The 27,599-nt window shown below is 46.2% G+C and overlaps 1 protein-coding gene across 1 annotated transcript; it reads left to right on the top strand.

Moving 5' to 3' along the window:
- LCA5L (lebercilin LCA5 like) lies at window positions 1-27,334 on the top strand. Its single transcript, XM_084873629.1, has 9 exons — window positions 1-28; window positions 6,187-6,342; window positions 12,499-12,830; window positions 18,604-19,118; window positions 19,944-20,081; window positions 21,916-22,000; window positions 24,193-24,299; window positions 24,448-24,565; window positions 25,374-27,334. The coding sequence occupies exons 3-9, from the start codon at window positions 12,506-12,508 to the stop codon at window positions 26,072-26,074; spliced, it is 1,989 nt and encodes a 662-aa protein (XP_084729755.1). The 5' UTR covers window positions 1-28; window positions 6,187-6,342; window positions 12,499-12,505; the 3' UTR covers window positions 26,075-27,334.
- Window positions 27,335-27,599: the final 265 nt, after the last annotated feature.

Below are 27,599 nucleotides of genomic sequence, written 5' to 3'. Positions count from 1 at the left end.
CTGAGGCCGCGGGAGCCCTGCGGAGCAGGTAACGGCCGCGCAGCCGCCGTCACCGCCACCGACACCCCTGCAGCCCCAGGCCCGGCCCAGCGCCCGCCGTAGCCTCCGGCCAGGCCCTCCGGCCTTCCCGCGCCGCCGGCCCCTCACTGGCCCCCTCGCCCCGGCCTCGCACGCTAGTGGGCACCGGGGCCGGGCGGCGGCCCTCTCCTCCCGCAGGGCCCGGCGTGCCCCCCGCTCCGCGGGCCGCACCCACGCCACACGCCCGGGACCGCGCCGCCCGGGACCGCCGGCGCGAGGCCTGGCCGCTGGGGCATTCGGGCAGGGGCTGCCCCGAGCTGGCCAGGTACGGCCTGGGGAAGGGCCCTGGCCCTGGGCAGCCTCCGGGCACCCGGGCACAGGGCAGTTCACCACCTCCGCCCCCTGATCACCGGCTTTCCCCGATGCTTTTCTGTCATATCTGAATCTATCTTCAGTTTTGCACCTACGCACTTTTGCTTTTTTTAAAATATATTTTTATGAATTAGGAGAGTAAGAGAAACATCAGTGAAAGTCATTGATCCCCGCCTCCTGCACGCCGCCTACTGGGGATTGAACCCACAACCCCGGGCATGTGCCCTGACCGGAATCCAACCATGACCTCCTCGTTCATAGGTCAACACCCAGCCTTATTGAGCCACACCAACCCGGCATGGTTTCGCTTCTTTTGTTTTTGTTTTTTCTCTCTAACCTTAGCACTTACATTGCCCCAACGCCCCAGCGTGGAACTCTGAGCCCTCAGAAACGCCTGCCACGTGTTTGCCCCTCACCCGCTCAGCCTTGGACTCTCCGCCCACAGTTTCCCCTTAGTGCTTTAACATTTCATCGCCACAGTTCTTCAGACCAGTGTTCCCTGCTGAGCATGACCTGGGACATGCTTCCTGCGCGCTCGCCGGGTGAATTCATCCCGTCTCAGACTCAAAGCCCATTTAAATGCCAGGGAGCCCCACCAGTAATGTCTCCAGCCGTGACCCCGCACTTACATGTCTGCCCACACTTTTCCTTAGAAGCCTAAGGGGCCCCCGGCACAGCAGGTCCAGAACAGCTTGGCATTCCCCCAAACCTGCTCCCGCCGCACCTGTTACCGGAAACCATTCTCCCTGTGGTCCAGGCCTTGTCCTTTTTACCGTTGTTTTTCTTCCTCCCCACACTCAGTGTCAACACATCCTTCAGCACGTACCCAGAACAGATGCACCGTCCTGCCATTTACACACACACACACACACACACACACACACACACCACTGTCACCGCCTGGTCCAGGCCACCACCATCAGGTGCCTGATTATCTCATCCGCCTTCTATGGTCTCCCTGTTTGTGCCATCCCCCAGACTTCAGTATTGACAGTCTTATGCTATTTCCCTTTCTCTGTCACTTTAAGTAAATAACTTTAGAAAAAAATGGAGATGAGTTCTGTGGATACAAATACAGTGTTTTAAGCATGTGTTTTTGAGAATTGCAATTTTTAAACCAGGTACATAAGCACCTAACTATGAAGCTAAACGTTGAAAGATGTCCCTTAGCTTTCCAAGGTGTGTGACAGTGTCCCTGGATAGAACTATGGAAAGAGCCTTAAAGCTGGTTGACTGGGGGATAAAATAATCCATGGCCTCTTCCCAGTGAGGAGGAGAAGGCATGGAGGAAATTAGGCTGTTGGTTCCCTACCTTTAGTGGGTTTTTGGATGTTTTTTAGGGAAGCACCATGAGGCAAATTGAAATGGAGACATGCTCCCCCTTGTGCTGATCATTTTGATAGTACCTGGGCTCTGATACTCCGATCCGTCAGTCACAGAGTGATGCAGTGATGGCTATGACAGGTCCCTGCCCTCCAGGAACTAATGGTCCCCAACATACCTGTAGCCTTGCCAATATCAAACCCCCATTTTCTCTCTTTTTCCATCGAATGAAACCCTGATTGACCAAGTAACATGGTAGGATTGCTGCAACCTGCATATGGAATATAGCAGATTATCAACCTTCCACTTGTGTGTTGTTTTAGCAAACTTTTTTTTAACATATATATTATTTTATTGATTTCAGAGAGGGAGGGAGTGGAAGAGAGAAATAGAAACATCAATGATGAGAGAGAATCATTGGTTGGCTGCCTCCTGCACACCCCACAATGGGGATCGAGCCTTCAACCAGGGCATGTACCCTGACCGGAAATCGAACAGTGACCTCGTGGTTCATAGGTTGGCATTCGACCATTGAGCCAAACCGGTTGGGCTACTTCATGCAAACTTGATCTCCCATCTGTCCCTCATGCTATCACTTCATAGAGGAACTTAACACTACCTGGTGGGAATCTCCCTATTCTGCTACCAGAACTGAAAGCCTTACCTACTTGTACCCATCTTATCTTCCTTCTTCCTGTCCTAGGCTACCCTGTGACTTGGATGTCACCTCCTCCCACTTGTCCAAAACCCTACCCTGTTACTGTCAGCTTTTCATTCTCTCACCTGTGCAGTCACTGTTCTCAACTGGCTCTTTCCCAGGCTCAAGTCTCCCATCACAAAAGAAAGAGAGGGTGAATCTCCCTTGACCCATGTTCCCCTTCATTTTCTAGTTATTTCCCAACCTCCCATCCCCTTTGAAAGGCCAACTTTTTTAAAGAGCTGCCCTGTTCAGTGCATCCATGCCTGTCTCTTTCCTCAACCCACTGGAGTCTGCCTTCTGCCTTTATCTCTCTAAAACAAAAACCACATCTTGCTCGCTGGTTCTCAGCAGCTGAAATTTGATGCTGCTCCCATCTCTCATTTGAGACTGTCTTCCCTTGGCTGCTGCACCCTCCCCGACCCCCAGCCTTCTGCTCCTCCTGCCACCCCTCGGGCTCACTCTCCTCTCCTGAGGTCATTAATAGTACAGTTCCTCATCTTCTCATTGTGTTGTCCCCCCTTGTGCCCTATATTCTGACATTGGGCACAAATCCATGCCCGCCATCTTGAATCCCAACTTTGTCCTTCTGGCGTGGCCTGCCTTTCTGAGCTAGACCCCTATGTCTAGCTAGCTGAATGGTATTGCCTCTTAAGACCTCTCAGACACCCCAACTCAACACCCACAGGCCCGAACAATCTCCTACCAGGCCACCCTCTGGGACCTCTATCATGGGAAACTGGGATTCCTCCTCTCCCTTCCCTTCACCCAGCATCCAGTGGATCACCAAGCCCTGGTGACCTCGTCTTCTGTGCATCTTTCCCATTTCTGCATCATCATTGGTGCCTTAATCCAAGCCCCCCTTCCTCCAGGCTTCTGCAATCTCTGCTCTGGATTTTTCCATGTGACGCTCTACACACAGCCCCAGTCGCCTCTTCAGAAGGTATTACTGACTCTGTCATCCCTTTCCCAGTCTCCCTGTTTGGCTTACTGCTGGCTTCCCCTTTCTCTTGGATTAATGATTCAAATCTACACATGCTCTCCCTTGACCCTGCAGCTGCTCACACCCACATACCTCTGTACATCCTAAACCACCAGTTCTTCTCACTGGCCTCAGCCACATAGGCCTCCTGCAGCCACAGGCCTTGGCTCTCTCTGTCTTCTCCACCCAACAGGCTTATGCCCGTGGTCAGCAAACTGTGGCTCGCAAGCCACATGAGGCTCTTTGGCCCCTTGAGTGTGGCTCTTCCACAAAATATCAGGACCTGGGCGAGTCTATTTTGAAGAAGTGGCATTAGAAGAAGTTTAAATTTAAAAATTTTGGCTCTCAAAAGAAATTTCAATCATTGTACTGTTGATATTTGGCTCTGCTGACTAATGAGTTTGCCAACCACTGGTATAGGCTATTTTCTCTCTGTGTCTGCGGTATTCTCCCACCCTCCCCTCCAGTCCTCTTTGCTTACTTAGTTCCCATTGATCCTCCATTTCTCAGCTCAGGTGGTGCTTCTGTCAGAGGACTTCCCAGGTCACTGTCTAGGTCAGATGCCTTTGTCATATGTCCTTACAGAGTTGTCTCTTTCCTTGAAAACACTGAGAACAGTCACTGCTGTGATTATTACTGATGTATAAGATCCACAAAAACACTTCTGATTGTGCTCGTTATATCCCCTACACCTAACAGACCCAAATATGTGTTGAAAAGGAATGAAATGAGCATCTAATGTGTAAGATGTATCAAATGTGTGGTATTTTAGTACAATTATATTAAAATAGAATGAAAATTCTAGTAAAAATAATTACTAATTTCAGGTCAACATTGAAAATGAACGAGAAATATCGCGGTGGCCAGGAGGGGGAGCTAAGATGCACCCGTCTATAAATGTAGTCCTGGAGCTCACACTTGTTTTCCTTCAGTGCCTGCACTGTCCATTGCATTTGCCACCACTTGGTGGCAGTAGAGGCACAGTTTCTCATTCTGAAGGCGCTTCTTTGGGATGCTCATTCTGGCAAGGAATTCAAGCTTTTTGTCAAATATAAGTAAAACTAGAAGCCGGGTGCACAAATTCGTGCACCAGTGGGGTCCCTCAGCCTGGCCTGCACCCTCTCACACCCGGGACCCCTCAGGGGATGTTGAAGAGCAGGTTTTGGTCCAATACCCACAGGCCAGCCAAGGGACCCCACCAGTGTACAAATCTGTGCACTGGGCCTCTAGTATGCATATATATAAAAGCCTAAGGGACCAGATGACCAGTAGCTATGACGAGCAGATACTGTTATGGGGCAGACGCTCAATGCAGGAGTGGAAACCACAGGCATGGAAACGTGGAACAGACTGATCAGTCTCAGAGGGGGGGAAGAGATTGTTAAATTATCTAAACCTACATAACTTGTCTATAACCATCCAAACTTTGAACATAGTACATTCCCATGTAATCAGATAAAGCTTAAGATTTCTGATCTATATAGGCAGGTTTAATTTACAGATTTTCATGCTGGAAGGGACTTTAGAAGTCCATTCAGCTAATACCATACACTAAACAACTGAGGACAAACACTACTTGTCCTGGCAGAGCTGGTACTGTATATATGGGTATTTTGTAAATTAAGGAAATTAGCTCTTTTTATATATTGAAAATAGCTTACCCAGTTTCTGATGTGCCTTTTAACTTGATTTTTTTGTTGTTACACAGAAACTTTACATTTTTATGCAGCCATTTTTACTAATTGTTTCCTTTGTGGTTTCTGGGCTTTCTTACCGCATTCCATGTCTTCTTTTAAGATTTGTTTTTAACATTTACCTTTTTTTTTTTTTTTTTTTTTTTTTGTGAGCCCAACTGTAACAGAAGTCAGCTTTTATTGAATGTGATAAAAAAGAGCCGGTTTAGTCAAAAAAGACCAAAATCCCGCCGAAACTGGTTTGTCTCAGTGGATAGAGCATTGGCCTGCGGACTGAAAGGTCCCAGGTTTGATTCCAGTCAAGGGCATGTACCTTGGTTGCGGGCACATCCCCAGTAGGGTGTGTGCAAGAGGCAGCTGATTGATATTTCTCTCTCATAGATGTTTCTAACTCTCTATCTCCCTTCCTCTCTGTAAAAAATCAATAAAATATATATTTTTTAAAAAGACCAAAGCCCCTGTCATCATCAGACTCCTCAGATTCTTCTTTCTTTGCTTCCACTTTCTCCTCAGCTGGGGCAGCAGGGTGGAGGGGGCAGGACCTCCTGCTGGGGCAGCACTAGCTGCAGGGGCAGGTCCACCAGCCCCTACACTGCAGATGACACTCCCAGGGTTGACATGGGCCAGAGCCTGTGCAAACAAGCCTGGCCAGAGAGGGTCAGCATTTCCACCAGCTGCTTTAATGAGGGCATTGATCCTGTCCTCCGTCACCTCACTTCATCGCCGTCAGGATAAGTAGGTGCTGGCGAGCTCCGAGACTGAGGCCATGGCGAGGGTGAGTGCTGGCCAGCGCTGCCCTGAGCAGTGCTGGCCGCCAGATAAAGTGAGGGCCTCACCCAACACGACCTCAGCTGCCCCGGAAGACCCGAGCATCTACCGGCAGCTGGGAAAGGGCGACATTTACATTTTTAATTCTCTTATATTTGCTTTACTGTGAGGAATGAAATAAGGATTCACTTCTGTTCTGAGTTCCAGACCGGTTCCTGGCCTGTCTCTGCCCACCCTTTATTAAATGTCCACTGTCTTCACCTTGATCTTTCACCTGGTTTCCATATTTATTGGTGAGACCTTAACACTTTCTTTCTGTAATATCCTTCTAGGTTTTTTTTTGAAACATATTCTTTGTTTAAAAAGAAGCCAAAGCATGTCCGAAAATACTACCTCGGAAACCCCGTAAATACTGCAGTGTGAGGAACCGCCGCTCCAAGCACACCGCTGATCTTCCTGTCTCGGGCAGGGTGGATAGAGAGCAGCAGGTACGCATGCATTCGTTTGAAACTTTCTAGCGTGTGTTCATTCTTTGTCTGCCTTGTTGCAAAAGCAGGCCTGAAGACAACAGAATGTAGTGTTCCAGAGTGACCCAGATGTATTTCTTGACCTTGAACATTCTTATTTCTTATTCTGTAATTAAATGAACATGCCAAACAAATTTATTACTGTCAAGAAGTAGTTACTCCTTCACCATGGGTGTTCCAGTAAAGCATGATCAACAGGATCACATTTTTTTTTTTATTTAGAACAGTGTTTTTGTTTTTGTTGTTTTGTTTTGTTTTAGAATTTTTTTAATTTTTTAAAATATAGTTTTATTGATTTCAGAGAGGAAGGGAGAGGGAGAGAAAGATAGAAACATCAATCATGAATGAGAATCATTGATTGGCTGCCTCCTACACACCCCCTACTGGGGCTAGAGCCTACAACCCAGGCAGGTGCCCTTGACCAGAATCAAACCCAGGACCTTTCAGTCCACAGGCCAACCCTCTATCCACTGAGCCAAACTGGCTAGGGCATTATTGTTGTTTTTATTACAGTGGTGATAGGATCACTGGTTATAGGATCATATAGGTTCCAAGTGTGCATTTCTGTGATACACGATCTGTATATTGCATGTGTGCCAACACCCCCAGTCACAGCATCTTCCGTCACCATGTATTTGGCGCTCTTTTCCCTTTACTACCCTCCCCACCTGCTTTTTAATTGTGGGTTGTATTTCTGAGTCATAACAGTAAAGAAACTACTATAACCAGTGGTCGGCAAACTCATTAGTCAACAGAGCCAAATATTAATAGTACAATAATTGAAATTCCTTTTGAGAGCCAAATTTTTTAAACTTAACTTCTTCTAACGCCACTTCTTCGAAATAGACTCGCCCAGGCCGTGGTATTTTGTGGAAGAGCCACACTCCAGGGGCCAAAGAGCCGCATGTGGCTCGAAGGCCGTGGTTTGCTGACCACGGCCATAAGCTTACTGCAGGTTTTCACAGACTCTGACATCTTAAGGTTGTAGTAATAAATGAGTTGTGTCCGATTATGTCCATTTTGGGTCAAGCAGTGTGGCACAGTGAAAAGAACTTTAAAGGCAGACAGACCTGGATTCAAAACTCAGTGCTTCCATTCACGAGCTTAGTGACCTTGGACAAGTTACTTAACCATTCTGAGCCTTAAATTGCTCATCTGTAAAATGGGGTTAATGGTGCCTCTTTCTCGGCACTATCATCGTAATTAAGTAAGCTAATATATGTAAGCGCTTACCTTCGTACTTGGCACACAGTAGAAGGTAGTGTGATCACCATTCAGGTATTTACAATAGTGTTTGGATGGCAGCACCACGCCAGGCCTGATACTACAACCAGAACAAGACAGAGTCTGTTGCCCTAGCTCTGTGGTCGGCAAACTGTGGCTCACAAGCCACATGCGGCTCTTTGGTCCCTTGAGTGTGGCTCTTCCACAAAATACCACGGCCTGGGCGAGACTATTTTGAAGAAGTGGCATTAGAAGAAGTTTAAGTTTAAAAAATTTGGCTCTCAAAAGAAATTTAAATCATGCTGTTGATATTTGGCTCTGTTGATTAATGAGTTTGCTGACCAATGCTCTAGCTGGTTTGGCTTAGTGGATAGATAGAACGTCGGCCTGTGGACTGAAGGGTCCCAGGTTTGATTCTGGCTAAGATACGCTTCTATCTCTCTCTCTCCCTCTCTCTTCCTCTCTGAAATCAATAAAAACAAAAAAATAAAATAAAAAGACAGTCTGTCTTCAGGGCATTTCAGTCCAATGAGATTACCCAGGGAGTTGTTCCAGGTGAAATAGGTCATGGGAAACCCACCAACTCGTATCCGCCACATGTAGACACCAGCGGCATCCTTGACAGTCTGGACTCGTCCCAGAATTTCTCTCCCAGGAAGGGAGCCTACTGTGCGTTGATTGCTGACTGTGTGACAAGTACTGGCATAGGTTTCTTACAGACTCCTGTCCCCCTGTAACATCGGTGCTCTTACATTTACAAATGGCCAAGATCACTTAGCTGCGTGACTGACCCAGATTCAAACCCACGTTGGTCAGCCTGCAAATTGTCTGTCACCTGCTCTGTCACACACCCCGGTTGTGGCAGCCGGACAGTCTGTGACTGTAACATGAAAAGCACCCTTGACTGAGGCCTTTGTCCCACATGCCCAGGAGGCAATTTTTCAAAGGTGTGTTCTGTGCTGGGGGTGAGGAGGAGAGGTCAGCCAAAGTTTAGCTTGTGGCAATAGCGACTGGTCAAAAGCCAAATTATTCTTATGGGTTAGCAACCATGTTCAGGCAGTCTGGATTTGTCAAGATGCATGGGGAGGAAATTAGGGGCTAAGGTCATGAGTAAGGAGAGGTGGGGAGGGACAGGGACAGGCAAAACTCTAAGGCAGGGGTTAGGAGCAACCAGCTCATGGGCCATATAAGGCCTGCAAATACATTTGGTCTGGCCCTGCCAAGACAACCATAGGTGAGACTCGAAATTCAATAAATTTAGGTGCTTTTTTCATAGCAACATAAATTTATATTCAGTGGAGGAAGGAAAAGGGAGAGAGAGCAAGAGAGAGAGAGAAACATTGATTGGTTGCCTGCCGTATGTGCCCCAACTGAGGCTCAAACCTGAAACCTGAGTATGTGCCCTCACCGGGAATTGAACCCACAGCCCCTTGGTGCACAGGTCAATGCCCCAATCAACTGAGCCACACCAACCAGGACTCATTATTATTTTTTTATCTTTTACATATATTTATCTGAAGTCTACTGTACTATTGTTTAGTTCCCAAATAATATTTTTATTTTCCATATTGAAGAGTTAACTGTATAATAACTAGACAAACTTAGTTTGATATTTCTCCAAATCCATTTCTTTTTTTTTCTTCCATTTTTTATTAAGATATTATATGTGTACATATCTTACCCAAATCCATTCTTTATAAAAGTTTGGGTTTTGTACAGCTGAAAATATGGTTAGTTATTTGCTAAACAAATGTAAATTATCCACTCAGTGCATTTTCTTCAAAAGGATTCTGATCCCTGATGATTTTCATATACAAATTAGCATTTTTTTAATTGCTTCATCTATCATCATGTAGAATATAATCAGGGAAATGATGTTCATGTTATAGTTGTCTAAGTAAAACATAAAAAGGAATGCAAATTTCCTGAATTAAAATATAAAAAAGCTTGGGGAGAAACCAAGATGGCGGCATAGGTAAACTCCTAACTGCAGCCTCACACAACAATTTCAATAAAATACAAAATGGACATTACCCAGAACTACAGGAAAATCGACTGACTGGAAACTCTACAATGAGAAGGAAAGAGAGAACCAGAAGGAAAATCAGAGGAGCTGTAAAAGCCTAAGGTAGTGAGACACTGTGCGCGCCCGGAGAGGACGGAGCCGGAGAGGAGAGGGAGGCTGAGTGCCTGGCTGGCGTTCCCTAGTGGGAAGGAGACAAAAGCTCCGGACTGTGCTGAGCCCCAGTTCCAACTGCACTGAACCCCAGTTCTAGGCCAGACCCTGGGAACCCAGGCTCATACGGAGGGAGCCTGGGCTGTAAGGCAGAAACCCAGGGGTACAGCGAAAGGCAGTCCCAGAGGCGCGCACATTGGGCGCAGAGAACGGACGGTTGACAGTACCACTGGATTGCCCTAGCAGGAAGGAGACAAAAGCTCCAGACTGCTCTGAACCCCACTTCCAAACCCACTTCCAACTGAACTGAATCCCATTCTGGGCCTAGATTGTTTGGTAGCAGGCAAAACTCGAGGGCACCTTTCTCTCAGAGATGCTTGCAGTGAGTACTGAAGGACACTGAGGAACACTGAGTCTCAGGAGCCTCATAGGACGGGGCTGACGGAAGCTAAGGCTATAGGCTCCACCCTGAAACTCCACCCCATCCAAGCTGAACACAGAGACTTTCAAGGCTACCAACTCAGGGAAGCTGCAAAAATGCCGAGACAAGGAAACAGATCACAAACGAAAGAAATGGAGGACAAAAAGTGACTGGATATAGAGTTCAAAACTATGCTTATAAGGTTTTTCAAGAATTTCCTAGATAAGGCCGATAAAATAAATGAGACCTATGAGGATATGAAAAGGGATCAACTAGAAATAAAGAATACATTGTCTGAAATAAAAAATATTATACAGAGTCCTAAAAACAGACTGGAAGATCGCAAGAATCAAGACAAAGATTTGGAACATAAAGAGCCAGAAGACACTCCTCTGCAGAAGCAAGAAGACAAGAGAGTCCAGAAAGTTGAAGGTAATATAAGAAACCTCTGGGACAACTTCAAGCAAACCAACAACAGAATTATGGGGGTCCCAGAAGAAGAGAGAGAGCAAGATACCGAAAACATACTGAAAGAAATAGTGACAGAAAACTTCCCCCACCTGGGGAAAGAATTAGACTTACAAGTCCAGGAAGTGCACAGAACCCCAAACAGAAGGAATCCAAAGAGGACCACACCAAGACACATCATAATTAAAATTCCAAGAGCAAAAGACAAACAGAGAATATTAAAGCAGCAAGAGAAAAGCAGGTAGTTACCTATAAAGGAGCACCCATACGATTGTCAGCTGATTTCTCAACAGAAACCATGCAGGCCAGACGGGAATGGCAAGAAATATTCAAGGTGATGAATAACAAGAACCTACAGCCAAAAATACTCTACCCAGCAAAGCTATCACTCAGAATCGAAGGCCAGATAAAGAGCTTCACTAATAAAATAAAAAAAAGCTAAAGGAGTTCATCACCGCCAAACCAGAATTATGTGAATTGCTGAAGGGGGTTCTTTAGGAAGAGGAAGAAAATAAAGATAAAAATTATGAACAACAAATATGTAACTATCAACAAGTGAATGTAAAAACCAAGGGAATTAAAAAATCTGATGAACAATTTTAACTGATGAATATAATAGAATCGGAGTTATGGAAGGGGAGTGAACTGACGATTCTCAGGGAAAAGGGGAGTGGGGGGTGTGGGAAGAGACTGAACATAAACTGTGCACCTATCGATGAGGACAATGGGAGGTGGGGAAAGGGCAGAAGGTGGAGTGGGAACCTGGTGGAGGGGAATAATGGAGGGGGTGAAAAATGAGGAACATTTGTAATGATATGAACAATAAAGATTTATTTAAAAAAAAAAAATATATATATATATATAAACTTTATAATTATGAATCAAGTAGAATAATTCTGATCTATATCTTTAATCTCAAAAGTATGTGATTGATCATTAGTAAAGAAAAGTGTATACATCCAGATAAATATGTCTGGGTTTCGTAAGCATTGCATTTCACATGAGCCTTCCAGATGGAGCAAGTGTGATCACTTTCCTCAGTTCTGAGCAAGGCAAAAAAAAAAAAAAAAATCCCAACAAGAGACTGAAGGGTCCCGGGTTCGATTCCGGTCAAGGGCATGTACCTTGGTTGCGGGCATATCCCCGGTGGGGGGTGTGCAAGAGGCAGCTGATCGATGACTCTCTCATCGATGTTTCTAACTCTCTGTCTCTCTCCCTTCCTCTCTGTATAAAATCAATAAAATATATTAAAAAAAAAAAAAAAAAGAAGAAGAAAAAAAAAAATCCCAACAAGCAGTCAGGCTTAGAGAACAAGAGTACATTTCACTGATTGGTAAATTGTTGTCATTGCTTCTATCTGGTAGGAACTTTATCTTATAATTTCTGTGAATAGAATTTCACCAAAGTCTGGTCTCAGAGTTCTTATAGTTTATGTAGAAAACTATAAAAACCAAACTGAAATGATTCCAGAAAATACTTCAGAATTCTTACTTAACCATTACTAGAGGCCTGGTGCATGAATTTGTGCATGAATTTGGCCACGTTCTGCTGGCCCACTCCAATGGGGGTCCATCAGGCTGGGCCTGCAGGGGGGAGGGGCTGTGGGTGTTTAACAGCCAGCCCCGCCCCCGATTGGGGTGTTGGGGACCAATTGGGGCCTGGATCAGGCTGGTTGGCTGCTGCAGTGCACATCATAGCCACCAGTCGTCTAGTCATTCTGCCATTCTGGTTGCTGGGCTTTTATATAGAGAGGTAGTTCAGTGTAATAATGCGCATGTCCATTTTAATGTCAGCGGCTATGTGTCTAAAAGCCCCTCTCTTCCATCAGGTGTGCTATGTCTTTGGCTGGCACAGCAGGCACCCATGGCGATGAGCACTTCCCCGCGCTGGCCCTGGGAGGCAGCCTGCTGCCCAAGGAGCCCGGGGGCAGCCCCAGCCGGGCCGACCTGCCCAGGGATGGCAACGGCTCCGATAAGAGCATCGACTACAGCAGATCTCAGTGCTCCTGCAGCCTAATTTCTTATTATGATTACTCAGAAGACTTTCTCTCTGACTGTTCAGAAACACCCACTAATGAAAACAGCCACTATTTAGAGAAGCCTGTGACAAAGGAAGAAAAGGAGAAGAAAGACTACGTTTCTGAACTCTTCCAACCTAAAGGTAAGCAAAATGTCCCAACCGAGACCCGCTGCCTGCTTACAGTGACAGCATTATTTAACGCACTAACATTTGAAATGGCCACATTCAGTTTTATTACCTTTCCATATTGTCAACGTGTATTACAAGCGAAGTTTTACGGAAGGAGTTTGGAAGTAGAGAAATTAAGAATAATTACGAAGGGCTGTGCTTTGCTGGTTACCTTTCCCACAAGCAGGATGGGCTGCGCTTGATGCAGAACTTGAAGCCTTGGAATTTAGTCTACTTTCACAGAAGGCTTATTTTTAAATCCGCTTTTTGTGTTCAGAAAAAGAAACTAGCCAAAAATATGCCCTCAATAGATGTCTGATGACAAAAGGGGAAAAAAAAAAAAAAAGAGTAATTACAGGATAACCGAGAGCTGGTTGGCAGTGTCTCGCCAGCCCCCTGCCCGCTGGCCCGCTGGCGCCCACAGTGAGGCTGGTTCCCTTTCTAGCCAACAGGTGGCCTTGTCACAGAGCACCTTGGTGCTTGGATTTCACTGGCCTCCTGCCTTGCATCTCAGCGGGAGAACTATGGTTTGAGTCACCAATGAAATACCAATTCCTGTCTCAACAGCCCGAGAAGATGTTCTCCAACTCTGGTGAGGCATATTGGCAGCGATAACCTTGTGAAACAGAGAGGGCAAAAGGCTGTTGGTTATGTCATTTCCTTGTGGATTTTAGAAGTGCCAACACCTTCAACCCCTACCTGTCCAAACTGGAATTAGCCTGGTGATGGCCTGACCGCCTCACTCCCTGCCTCCCTGCCCAGACTGCAGTCACTCCCTCCCACCTCAGGCAATCCCGGGCTGATAAATACTGTGTATGTGAGAAAGAGCCGGGTCTTCCCCACCGTGACCATGGGAACTGCCTGAGTCAACAGGTGGGAAGTAACTAGCAGCCTGTACGTGTGGGCACGTCTGTCACATTTACCCAGTAGCTGTCACCCAGCCTGACTAGGACACTGAGCCATGTCTGCGTCGTCTAGAATCTCCAGCTCCCCCTCTTCCTAGCTGGAGAGCAGGGGCTCCTGACCCCAGACCTTTGCCTGCGAACCCCAGGAACCTCCATGCAGAGTTCCGTGTGTGACCTCTTCTAGGGAGAAGAGACCACAGCTTGCAGCAGATTCTCAGAAGATTAGAAGCCCCTTTTCTAGAAGGCGGGAGTCCCAGACCCGGGGAAGGCCTGGGGCAGAAGGCGGAAAGCCAGCACCTCTCTCCCAGCGGGACTCTGGCCTATGGAAGCAGTTATCATCCATCGCACTCAGCTTCCATGGTTACACAACCCTAAACTGCCCTGGAAACTTAGGAAGCTCTGATAACCTCACATTTTCCCCATGTTTGGCACCACAACTACTCTAGCAACAAAAACCTGATTTGGGCCGTGGCCAGGTAGCTCAGTTGGTTAGAGCATCGTCCTGATACGCCAGGGTTACAGGTTTGGTCCTCGGTCATGGCACATACAAGAATCAAACAATGAATATATAAATAGTGGGAAAACAAAATCAATGTTTATCTCTCTCTCTCTCAAAATCAATTAATAAAATTTTTTATTGACATTAAAGATCATGTTCAAGTCCCAGCTTAGAAAAGCAAGGCTTATGGCAGAAAGATATTTCATAGAGAAAAATTTTAAGGATGAAATGAGGACTTCCATTTGATAGGATTTCTGCTTTGGTCAAGTATTAAGAGGTTTACAGAAACCAATGTAAATAATAGCAAGCAATAAATATCTACAATTTAATTTTTTTTAATTGTATCTTTTGTAGAAAATGTACTTTCAGCACTCTTTCAATTATACAGGGTAGGGCCATAGTAGGTTTAGGGTTGTTCATATGGAAAATAATACAATAATTAATAAATAATAACATTACAAAAACAGACTCAGAGAAAAAGAAGCACCGAACAGACTTTCAAACCTCAGAGGGAAAGTAGGGGAGGGTGGGGGTAAAGGGGAAGAGATCAGCCAAAGGACTTGTGTGCATGCATATGGGCCTAGCAGGTGGCCATGGACAACAGGGGGGTGGGGCATATGTGGGGAGGGGCTTGGGATGGGATTGGGGGGATGAGGACAATTATGTGATACCATAATCAATTTAAAAAATGAGGAAAAAAAAGAAGTGTAGGCACCTGATTTTTTAAAAAGTCATCTTGGAGCAAAAAGGATAGGTATTACTATTATCATGATTTTTTGTAAATCAATCAAAATTATACCTATTTTTTGCCAGATTGGCAAAAACTATATTTTTTTGGTGTGCTGCAGAATATTATTAATTAGTTTTCATGTGCCATGACATTAAAAATGTTGAAAATTAAAAATAAATAAATAATAACACAAGAATAAACTGTGTGTCACGCACTCACGGCTATAAACCTACTTTGCCCCACCCGTATATTCTTCTTGGATGTGTTTTGCTGATACAGTGCCAAAATATGTGGTAGTCATTCAAAAAATGGGTATGCCAAAAAGGAAGTTATTTCACGTATGCGAGCGCCAGCAGACCTTTGGCCCTGTTGTCTGTAGTCAGGTGCAGGTGGGAGATGGAGGTAGTGTTCCAGACCCTCGCCAGCAGACTGACAGCGGGAACTGTGGAGGACAGAAGGAGAAAGGGCCCTTCCTTTGACCCTCCTCTTACCCTGGTCCTTGGCGGAAGTGGGCATCTCGATCAAAGTGAAATACAGTGTTACCTGGAAGAGAGAGAGAACCTGGTGGAGGGCAGCCATGTTCCCACCTGAGGAGTGATGGGAACATGGCTCAGGATAAGGAGCAGAACCAGACTGAGGGCATGGAAGGCCCTGACGATAGAACAAGACACTGAAACGAAGAGGAAGAGACCAGAGGAGGCCGAGGGGACGGGGGGGCGGGGGAGGGGGGGGGGCCTGGGGGGACAATAGCTCCTAGACAGGAGGGTGGGCTGACGCAGAAGGAAGAGTCTGGCACAGAGAAGCGTGAGTGCGGGCACATTCTTGGAGTGTTCAGAAGAGCACGCTGCCTTATGTGGTGAGCGTCTTTTTGGTTAACTATGGACTTCAATGTGCATGTTTTTTATGAACTAACTTAATTTGAGTGTTTTAGCTCAGTGGTTTAAAAATTAAGTATCCCAAGAGTAATGTAATCATTAAGCTAAATCTGCCTTAATTGTGTGAAGTGGGATAGAACTTGTAAGTTTTACCTTTATTATGTGTAGGTTAGGATAATGAGGTACAAAAGCATTAAGGATTAAATTCTGTTTTCATTTTCTACAGGCTTTATAGTTGTATAAGTATGCATGATATGTAGAATACGAATTTGTTTTCTACCACTCAAGTGGCAAATCATATGTTTACCTTTCTGAAGCAAATTGGTTTATTCTCTCGGACCTGCCCAGTAGGGTAGGCGAGAAATGTAATCTCAGGTGTGTTTGGGGAAGGGAGGGGAGGGCATATGGAAGGTCTTTCACAGACAAGATTTCCACAAGAGCCTCTGGGCCTTTGTTTTTATCACTTATGACTTCTTGTCCAAGCCCGTGTGATTTTTATTTTCTTTATTTCAGAGAGGAAAGGAGAGGGGAAAATAGAAACATCAATGATGAAAGAGAATCATTAGTTGGCTGTCCCCTGCACATCCCCTTCTGGGAATAGAGCCCGAAACCCCAGGAATGTGCCCTGACCAGGAACCAATCCAAGACCTCCTGGTTCTTAGGTCGACACTCAACCACTGAGTCACACCAGTCGGGCCCATTGATCTTTAAAAGGCTGACACCTCCTCTTTTCACAGCACCCATGCCCTCTGTATACATCCCCACCTCTGGCCTTGGCCAGGGCTGTGGTGCTAGTCTCCAGGCGCCCACTCATTCTGACTGCCCACCCTCCAGTCACTTGAATACATGTGAGACAGGGACACAAGCCTCACTGCACACGTGACTCACCCTTCTAGTCTCTGGAGACTCCCTCTCCTGTTCAGGGTCATGTCACCCAAGAGCTGGAAGACAGTACGTACAAGTTGGAGGTCAAGTTCAGTCATGGTGGGCATGGCAAAGAACGTGACACCGCCACCTCCCCTGCTGTTTTAGTCCAGCCTGATCACATGGCCTGGGTTTAGGGTTCCCCTGGCCAGTGGCCAGGCTATTCAAGTGCCCTCAACACAACCACACGCACCTGCTCACTGCCCGAGTAGAGTCTGATCTGCTGTGCTTTCCAGTTTTCAATGTTCTTAAAAACTGATTCCAAAATACTCAATATTCAGCCACAGCCCTACTCAACTGCTGCCAGTGGGAAAATGAATGCCATTGGAGGCACAGTCGTAAAGACAGTTCACCAGTTATTGATTGTACAGGCACTAATGGTGGTCAAATCCACGTGGTCTTTCACAGCCAGGATTCCAACGTTGTGTCCCCAGAAAGCACCAGCTTTCTCTTGGCTCATTGTTTCCATTGCAGGCAGAGTCACCTTTTCCATACCAAACATGTGAAGCCATGTCTCAGAGGATGTGTCCACACTTGGCCGGAGGTCTAAGGTTAGGACACCAGTGACCTTGGCCATGACATTCCTTCTCTCTCCAGGATGAGCACCAGATATTTTACATTCTAGAATCCAGACTCAGTCTCTCTCAATATAGATATACTAATATGTTCACAGGCACACACATTTGTGTTTACATGCACAGATGCACACATACACATATATACATATACATCATACAAAAGAATATAGATATGAGGCAGTGGTGTAGGCACACACACCTGGGCTCTGTCTCACCACTTACTCGTGCCCATTGACAAGTGACATTGCTAAGCATCAGTTTGTCTATCTTTAAAATAGGATGACAATAAGTGATGTTGCACATACGTTTGATATTCTCGAATTCAGTTATGTAAGCTTGGTGCTTATAAGTTTGCTGTAACATTGTTTAGAAACATTTTATTTTAAACAAACTCCTGAACACAAGCCCTCTGACTACTTTATTTAGTGCCCAGCCAAAGTAATGGAAGAAAAAGGGTCTTTGTTGGATGTATTGAAAAATTGAATATCTGTGTATATTCTCTAAGCAGTATAATGGTTTTTAAATGTTTTTTTTAAAATATATGAGATGCTCATATATTACATTGGGCTTTAATGTTACCCTCTAATTGCCCCATAAGATATTGTTAGAAGGATTACCTCCGATAATATATAAAACATTTAGTTCAATATCTGACATATGATAGCACATAATAAATGTTACCTATGATCATGAGCTTTAGTTTAGCTTATAAAAGATATAAAGTACAGGTTTCAGAGTCAAAGAAGACCTGGCTTTCAATCCACTGTGTCACTTCGTGGTTATGTAACCTCGGACAAACAACTAAAAATGTGTAGCTATGGAATAGACTATTACTGACCTTGAAGAACTGCATTAAATGGGATAGCTATATATAAAGTGCCTAGCCAGGGGTCCTCAAACTTTTTAAAGTGGGGGCCAGATCACGGTCCCTCAGAGAGCTGGAGGGCCGGACTATATGAACTACTAATTCCTACTGTAACACCTCGGCTGCGCTCACTGCCCAAAAAACCTGGCGGGCCGGATCAGACTCCTCTGCGGGCCGCATGTGGCCCGCGGGCCGTAGTTTGAAGACCCCTGGTAGCCGAAGCATGGATATTCATTCAATGCTCGTTCTTTCCCCTTCTGGCTCCCATGAATATGTACATATGTGCAAGGGAGGTGGGTATACATATTTGCATACCTGCCTATCTATCTGTATACATAACTAGTAACTAACCGGATGATCTGCTTAACAGGCCAGAAGGAAATCTCGGTTGAAAAAAAGCAGAAGTGGAATGCATCCCTTTTAAATTCCAAAATCAACATGATTACCCAGAGGAGAGATGCCATAACTCAGCGCGTGCTCTCGGCCCGGCTCCGTAAGATCAAAGAGTTGAAAAACGAATTGAGTGACATTCATCGGAGGATGGAGGCCACGGCCCTGGAGAACCAGCTACTGAAGCAGCTTGAGATTAGGCACCTGAAAGCTATAGGCAGATATGAGACTTCCCAGAATAATGTCCCCCAGATCATGGCCAAGCACCAGAATGAAGTGAAAAGCTTGCGGCAGCTCCTGAAGAAGTCCAAGGAGAAGGAGAGGGCCGTGTCCCGGAAGCTGAAGGAGACGGACAGCAAGCTGCTGAAGACCAAGGACGCCCTGCAGGCGCTGCAGAGCCTCTCGGAGGACCGCAGCCTGGCCCAGCGGGAGGAGCTCACCGAGCGGCTGGCCGTGCTCACCGCCAAGATGGAGGCCAACGACAAGCAGATCCAGGTCCATGGGCGGGTTCGGGTCCAGCAGGGACACCCAGTGCTCCCTCTGCGGCCTTCCTGCTGGTGTGTCCCGGGGGCAGGGCCCGGGGAGGGGGCTCACAGGGAGGCAGACAGCCCAGGCCTGCGCGAGGCTCTGTCACAGAGAGCAGAGGCTCTCCCTCTGAAAAGGACGGTTCTCTTGTTTACGTGCTGAAATGATGGTGTATGGAGTGGGGTGGGGTGGGGTGGGGTGGGTGGGGTAGGTGGGGTGGGGTGGGATAAGTTGGGGTGGGGTGGGGTGTGTGGTGTGGGGTGTGGGGTGGTATGGTGTATCTATGAATTTTCAGAACCTGTTCAAAAAAAATGTTTATCAAATTCCAGAATATAAAAAACATTCAGCTCAAACATGATATTTATTCTCCAGAGTTGTGCTCAGGGATTGTGTCATGTGGTTCTACTTCGTTCTAGTAAATGTCCCCTGTAAGAGCCATCACTAACATTGAATTTAAGATTTGCACTTCTCATAAGTGTAATGAGTGCCACTAAAGTCGAGGTTTTGCCGAAACCGGTTTGGCTTAGGGGATGGAGCATCGGCCTGCAGACTGAAGGGTCCGGGGTTCGATTCCGGTCAAAGGCATGTACCTTGGTTGCGGGCACATCGCCGGTGGGGGTGTGTGCAGGAGGCAGCTAATGGATGTTTCTCTCTCATTGATGCTTCTGGCTCTCTATCCCTCTCCCTTCCTCTCTGTAAAACATTAATAAAATATATTATTAAAAAAATTTTAAAAAGTTGGCGCTTTGCTAAAACCGCCCTGGTTACAAGCATTGAAACGTGCCCTGTTCCCAGAACTTGGAGAAGCAGCTGCGCCTGAACAGCAAGGCCTTCAGCCGGCAGCTGGCCATGGAGAACCAGAAGACGCTGGCCGCCCAGACCGCCAAGGAGGCGCTGCAGGCGGAAGTGAAGCTCCTCCAGCAGAAACTGAAGGTACTTCTTTTACAGCCGAAGGCAGGCCCTGCTTCCCAGACCGTCAGGCTCCTCTCTCCTCCGGATAGTCAACAGGCATTCCATGGGCGTTCCGAGATATGGATTTGATTTTCTTTCTTATGGTTTCCCCTGATTAACCCATTGACCACACCCGCCCGGTGTCCTGGATTGGGTTCTGACCCTGTTGTCTTCCATTCTGGGCCCGCTCTGGGGTGGGGACCGACTGAAACCTTCGTTCCCAGCATGAAGGGGACTGTCCTCGTGTTCCTTCCTTTGACCCGGCCATCCTCACCTGTCAGCCAGCAGCTCTTGGCCTGCCTCTTCCTGCCCTCCGCTGCTGACATGCATGCTGACCCTCAAATAAAGAGATGTAACTGAATTTTCCAGATCATCAGCACTTGCCCCTCTAAACATCAAGACCTTTTTTGTCCCTCTTCACTCCCCATCCCTGGGCCCTTTCCTCCTGGGCTTTCCTCCCTGCTCAGACCTGGGAGACATCCTTAATTCACAGCCCACCGCAGTGGTCCTGATGCTGACGGGGTGCCTCTTGGTGTAAGAAGCAGTGTTCGGTATTCAATTGAATCTTTTTTTCCCTCTACAAGCCAGCATTTCAGACCTTTCATTTTGCTGAGACTTTTAAAAGAATATTGGGATAAAGCTAATCAGTGATGTCCCTGTTCCAGCCTTCCCCCTGCTGCACGTTCTGGGTAGCAGCACGCGCTCAGATGATGGCATGTTCTGCCTGCATTGCCCAGGACCGCGGTCAGCAGCCCCGCGTGCTAAATATGGCTAGTGTGCCTGAGGACTGAATTTTTTATTTTAGTTTCGTTTAATTGGCTTATTTTTATTTTTCACTTACAGTTTACTTTCAATACTATTTTGTATTGGATTCAGGTGTGCAACATAGTGGTTAGCCCCCCACATACTTTACAAAGTGTCGTCTCTCCCTCCCCAATATTTCCAATACCCACAATACATAGTTACTGACTATATTTTCTGTTGTACCTTATGCCCCCATGACTGTTTTGTAACTACTGAACTGTATTTCTCAGTCCTTTTACCCCGTCCTCCTATCCCCCTCCCCTCTGTGTTATATGAGTCTGTTTCTATTTTGTTTGTTTATTTTCTTTCAATTTCACATATAAGTGAAATCATATGGTATTTGTCTCTAGACTGACTTATTCACTTAGCATAATACCCTCTAGGTCCATCCATGTGACACAAATGGTAAGATTTCATTCTTTCTTATGTTTTTTAATTAGTTTAAGTCAGGACATGGCTGGTGGCCACTATATTGCCCCATGCAAAAGAATAAGAAACATGGAAAATGGAAAAAAGTGAAAGAAGCTAGCTCAGAAATTTTTCAAAAACATTGTCCATCACAATAATATGTCACTGTTACAAAGAGGTGGTTTTTTTTTTTTTTATGTCAGGAATGATATGTAATGTTATGGCTTATTTCTATTTCTGCTAGAAATACAGACTTCATTCAAAGAATTCTGAACTTGCCCTGGCCAGTGTGGCTCAGTTGGTTGGAGCATTGTCCCATGCACCAGTAGGTCACTGGTTCAATTCCCAGTCAGGGCACATACCTCAGTTGAGGTTTGATCCCTTTTGGGGCACAAATGGAGGCAACAGATTGATGTATCTCTCTCACATTGATGTTTCTCTCTTTCCTATCCTCTCTAAAATCAATAAAAATAAATATAACGAAAAGTAAAAAAGATATGCTCTAAAAGAAATAAAATATTGAACTCAAATTGTTTTTTAGAAGAAATCAAAGTTGATAAAAAACAAATACTTATAGAAAAATTGGTTTTGTGGTTCTTTTTAGGAGAAAGATCGAGAGCTTGACATAAAGAACATCTATACTAATCGGATAGTGAGAAATTTACATGACAAAGAGGAGTATCCAATAGGTATGTTTTATCTATTTTTCCTCAAAATCTTTTCTTTTTAAAATATATATATTTTATTGATTTTTCACAGAGAGGAAGGGAGAGGGATAGAGAGCTAGAAACATCGATGAAAGAGCAACATCGACCAGCTGCCTCCTGTACACCCCCTACCGGGGATGTGCCCGCAACCGATGTACATGCCCTTGACCACAGTCGAACCTGGGACCCTTCAGTCTGCAGACCGACGCTCCATCCACTGAGCCAAAGCGGTTTTGGCTCAAAATCTATTCTTAAGTATCTAGTCAGATTTTCCTACCTTATACCACCAAAATAATGGATGTTTAAAAAATCATTTTATTAGGCATTGAAACACCTCTGGTGACTAGGAGAACAATAAAACTGTGCTATGGCTGCAACAACTAAAGAACAGAAATCCGTTCCTGTCTCCCCGCCCTCTGCTCAGTCCTGCATGTTACTTCAGGTCGAGTAAAAGGGGGACAGCTTGAAGCAAAGTGGCTGCCAGATGTTAAACTTGCTAAGAATATCTACTAGCCAGAGTGTGGATGTAAAACTCAGTTTTAGCCTGGCCGGTATGCTCAGTGGCTGAGCATCGGCCTATGAACCACAGTTCAATTCCCGGTCAGGGCACTTGCCAGGGTTGCAGGCTCAATCCCCAGTGTGGGGCATGCAGGAGGCAGCCAATCAATGATTCTCTCTCATCATTGATGTTTCTCTCTCTCTCTCCTTCCTTCCTCTTTGAAATCAATAAAAATATTTTTTAAAATAAATAAGAATCAACTTTAGCCCTGGCCAGTGCGGCTCAGTTGGTTGGGCATCGTCCAGAGCTGGTTCGATTCCCGATCAGGACACAGGCTCGGGTCCCCGGCTCAATCCCTGGTACAGGTGTGCAGGAGGCAGCTGATAGAAGTTCTGCTATCACATTGATGTTTCTCTCTCTCTTTCCCTCTTCCTTTCTCTCTCTAAAAATCAATTGAAAATCAGTTAAAGAATAAATTTTAAAAAATAAATAAAAATCAACTTTACTGAATTACAGCTTACCTCACTAACATGCCCCCATTTTAGGAGTGCAGTTCAATGGGTTTTGACAAATGCATGTTTAACCCCATGTAACCACCACCACAGTCAAAGCAGAGCTTTTCCCTCTCCTGGGGAAGCTCCCCAGTGCCCACTTTGTGCCCAATAGTCCCCCATCCCTGTCCCGAGGCACCACTGAATCCCTTCTGTCCCAGCAGGGGGCGTGCCTGTCCCAGAGCTCCACTGACTGGGATCCTCAGTGGCTGCTCTGTCTGGCTGCTCTGTCCAGCATCATGTTTCTGAGATCCATCCGTGTTGCTGCTACTGTCATTGGTCCCTTCTACTCCTGAGCAGCACTTTCTCCTCAAGACAAGATGCGCCTGCTTCCCACCCCACAAGGGCCCCAGCCTAACACTAGGGTCTCTCACCATTTCAGTAGAAGTAACTACGCACTCACCTGTTTTTAATGTGTTTTTACTGACTTCAGAGAGAGGAAGGAAGAGAGAGAAACATCAATGATGAGAGAGAATCATTGATCAGCTGCCTCCTGCACACCCCATACTGGGGATCAAGCCCACAACCTAGGCAAGTGCCCTAACTGGGAATCGAACTGTGACCTCCTGGTTCATAGATTGACGCTCAACCACTGAGCCACAACAGCCGGCTCTTTTAAAGGCCACCACCTCACATTTCCTTGCGTTCCTTTGTTTGCCTCTGGTTTTCAATCCGGAATAACAGCCAGCAGAGAAAATGACAAAACCACCCATGGGGCCTTTAAATGGGAGAGAGAGTGGTCAGCCCCTTCGCCGGGCGGCCTAACCCTCAGTCAGAGGCAAGGGCTCCGGCACGGGGGCCCAGGGGCAGTGCTCGCTCTCACGGCTGCATGTCCGAGTCTGAGTCTGGGCTGCAGGCAGGGACAGGCTTGTCCCCGAACAGCCACGCAGACCCATCTTCATGCCGGCTCGCTTTGGACGCGGCCGCTGGGACACCCATAATAAGACAAAAGTGAAATGGTGGGAGGAAGATGACGGTGGCAAATGTCGCACACAGATGGAGAGGTTTTGGAAAGCCTCTGGGGTCCTTTGCTTCATTATGCTGCAGTGTCACTTTATACTTGCAGTCAGTCTTGCTTCCAAATATGAGACATGTTTCTCCTATGCCATGCACTTGTTCTGCAGTTTCTTCAACAAAATCCGTGCAGACAGACAGGAAAAGTGTTCCGTTTACCAGGACGAGACAACAGGGCACCCAGAAATCGGAAGACCTGCCGCCTTTGACGACTAAGGTACAGCCCATCTGAAATCTTGCAACATCTAGTTAAACATTTCTTTACAAAACAGGCTACAGTCCTTTGGCCTATACAAAAAAGTATCTGTATTCATTGAATTATCTGGACCCAAAAGATGAGCCTTTGCCGCTTTTCTGAATTCTAGGGTAAAAAGACAGCAGGAAACACGGGTCATAAAGAAAAAGCCACTGGCCTAGTCCATGTAATCCCTCACAGTGGCAGTAAACTAGCAAGCCAGGAGGAGTCCAAGAGAAAATATGAAGGTGATTTAGCAACTTTTAAGTCATATTTATTCTTTTTGTATGTATAAGCTGTGAATTCTGTATGTCCGGGTATAAAGTATACATAAGACAGATACACTGTTCAAGGAATGATTATAGAATTTAACCCTGGGTAGCCACTGGCCCCAACAGATGGAACGTTGGTCCCAGAACACACTGGGGCCCTTCCCGCCCGCCAGAAACACAGTCTGCCCTCTGACACCGCACTCATTCCTTGCTTTGCCTCCCGATCCGCTGTCCTGTGTATGTCCTTAAGCACTATGTTCACTCCTGACCAGCCGAGTGGCAGACAAGCCCAGCTGAGTACTGAGACCACCCGAAGACTTCCAGGGAGGGCCAGCGGGGCAGACTCTGGCTCCTGGCCCCGGATGTACAAGGGCCCGTCAGGCTGGGCACAGAGAGCCCGGCACACAGCCTCCGGCGGGCTGCTCAGCGGGCTGGGAGGGGCTCGGGTGGAACAGGCGCTCCATTAGTCCCCCGTTCTGAGAGCCCAGAGCTCCCTGCACCTGGAGGCCGGAGCAGGGCACGCTGTGGGGGAGGTGGGAGCCCTCGGCCGCCCCGGGGGCAGCACAGGGACAGGGCTGCCAGGACCGGCTCACCTGGCATCGCTGCCAGGGGTACAGAGGAGCAGGGGTCTTGGTGACACCAGCCCTTAATGCTCTTATCGCCTTGCCTTTTTTGTCGTTTTTAATGTCCTGTCAGGAGGTGTAAGTGTGGCAAACACGCATGCCATCTTGAAATAAAAGCCATTAGTTTAAAGATCACCAAATTGACTCCTTTTCTACTACAGATTTGTCAAAGGAAGAGGAACACGCGAGAGTACCAGCAGCTCTGGAGAACACTGGAAGACAGAGGGAGAGACAAGCGGATCAGGAGAAGAGAACCACGTTAGAAAAGGAACAAGAACTGCCGTCCAAAAGAATCCAGGTCTCTCACCCCGAGCGGGGAAGCCAGCAGGAAAACGATGCAAAAGAAGAGCTGAAAAAAGGCGACAGGGACGAGGCACCGAGCAAGAACGCCCAGAACGCCAAGGCACACCTCCGGCAGAGAAAGCATTACCTGTTCACGGAAGCCACGGAAAACCTGCATCACGGGCTTCCCGCCTCGGGGGGCCCGGCCCGGCCAGGCGCCTGGAGGTGCAGCCACAGCACAGGCAGACGGCGCGGCGCCAAGGAGCTGCAGCCCGGGCCCGCGGGGTGCGGGTACGAGCCCTCCTTCGGGAATTCCCCCAGAGCCAAGGCGAGAGACGCAACCTTCCGAGAAAAGAAGAGCAGTCTGATGGAGGAGCTCTTTGGGTCAGGCTGTGTCTTTAAAAACGACCAGGAGAGCGCGGCTAACGAAGGGCCCGAGGAGACCTGGAAAAGCAAGCAGCAGCAGCCACCCCCGAGTCAGGCCTCTGCCCGCAATGCTTTTGGCGACTCCAAAGTAACTGTGGTGAATTCTGTTCAGCCGTCGTCACCGACAGAAGGAAAAGTAAAGATAATTATTTAAATAAAATCGATATTCTAATACATTCTGGTCTATTCCGGTTCTTTTGTGCCTTGAATTTTGTAGTGTGTGTGTGGGGGGGGGGGGGTGTTTTCAGTACATAAATTGAATTTGTATAATTAAGGTTTTGTTTTATTGCTAATCTAATTTTATTTTTTTAATATATTTTATTGATTTTCTTTTTTACAGAGAGAAATGGAGAGGGATAGAGCTAGAAACATTGATGAGAAAGGAACATTGATCAGCTGCCTCCTGCACACTTCCCTGTGGGGATGTGCCTGCAACCAAGGTACATGTCCTTGACTGGAATCGAACCTGGGACCTTTCAGTCCGCAGGCTGATGCTCTATCCACTGAGCCAAACCGGTTAGGACGCTAATCTAATTTTAAAATTCCATTTTATATTAGACAATGACAACATTTCAAATACAAAATGACACCTTTTTATTCCTATAACTGAAACACCCATTCCTTTCCTCTCTATAAAAAAAAAAATCAATAAAATATATATTTTTTAAAGAAGACTACAAATGGCATAAGCTTTGACCTTTGTGAAAACTACAGTGGGGAAAAAAGAGGGAAGGAGAGACGGGGGAGGGGGAAGAGAGGACACTTATAATTCTCATTGGCTTACACAGGGGACTATGCAAATGCACATGAAATAATTGCCTAGCCCTAAATTCTGGAGAAATTTACTAACATACTTAGAAATGGTGTAATAGTACAATATTACAATGCCTACTCCTGATAGCAGATGGAGTTTTCAGGGGACCTTTTGTTAAACCTACCCACAAAAGCACAATCACAACATTAAATCAGAACTACCTAGAAGTGCTTCTGTAAGGCACTATTTAATAAAATATAATCTAAGCTTATTATTTTCTAGTCATCTAATTGAGATTATTTTAAAGATATATGCATAAGATAATAAAATGCTCACTTCTATCTCTAAGGAAGGAGATTGTGGTCCATTTTTAATTTATTGTCAGTGTTATTTATTTCCAGTGTATTTGCTATGCTTTCTATACTGAATATAGCTGTATAATAGGAAGGAAAAAGTTTTAAATAAAAAGAGACCCAGCCTGGCCAGTGTGGCTCAGTGGCTGAGTGTTGACCCATGCACCAGGAGGTCGCTGGTTCGATTCCCGGTCAGGACACATGCCTGGGTTGCAGACTCTATCCCCAGCAGGGGGTGTGCAGGAGGCAACTAATTGGTGATGTTTCTCACTCTCTCTCCCTCTCCTTTCCTCTCTGTCTCTGAATCAATAAAAACCTATTTTTATAATAAATATTTTAATTAACTCAAGCACCAAAGCATAAATGTTAATATTTGATTATTAGAAAACAGCATTCCCTCCTCTCCCCCCCCCCCCCATGTGTTAACATATTTCCAGCATCTGGCTTATGGAAATAATAACCACTTTAAATGAAATATTTTAGACACTTGGATGTAGAAAGTGCTGAAGAATAAAGTACCATTTTACTTTACTGCTACTGAGAGCAAGAATCTGATTAAATCTTCCGTTTTC

Source organism: Pipistrellus hanaki (assembly GCF_964339955.1).
Source record: "Pipistrellus hanaki genome assembly, chromosome: 2".
Taxonomy (NCBI): Eukaryota; Metazoa; Chordata; class Mammalia; order Chiroptera; family Vespertilionidae; genus Pipistrellus; species Pipistrellus hanaki.
Note: the sequence above shows the minus strand (reverse complement) of the source record. Positions and strands in the feature narration are given on the sequence as shown.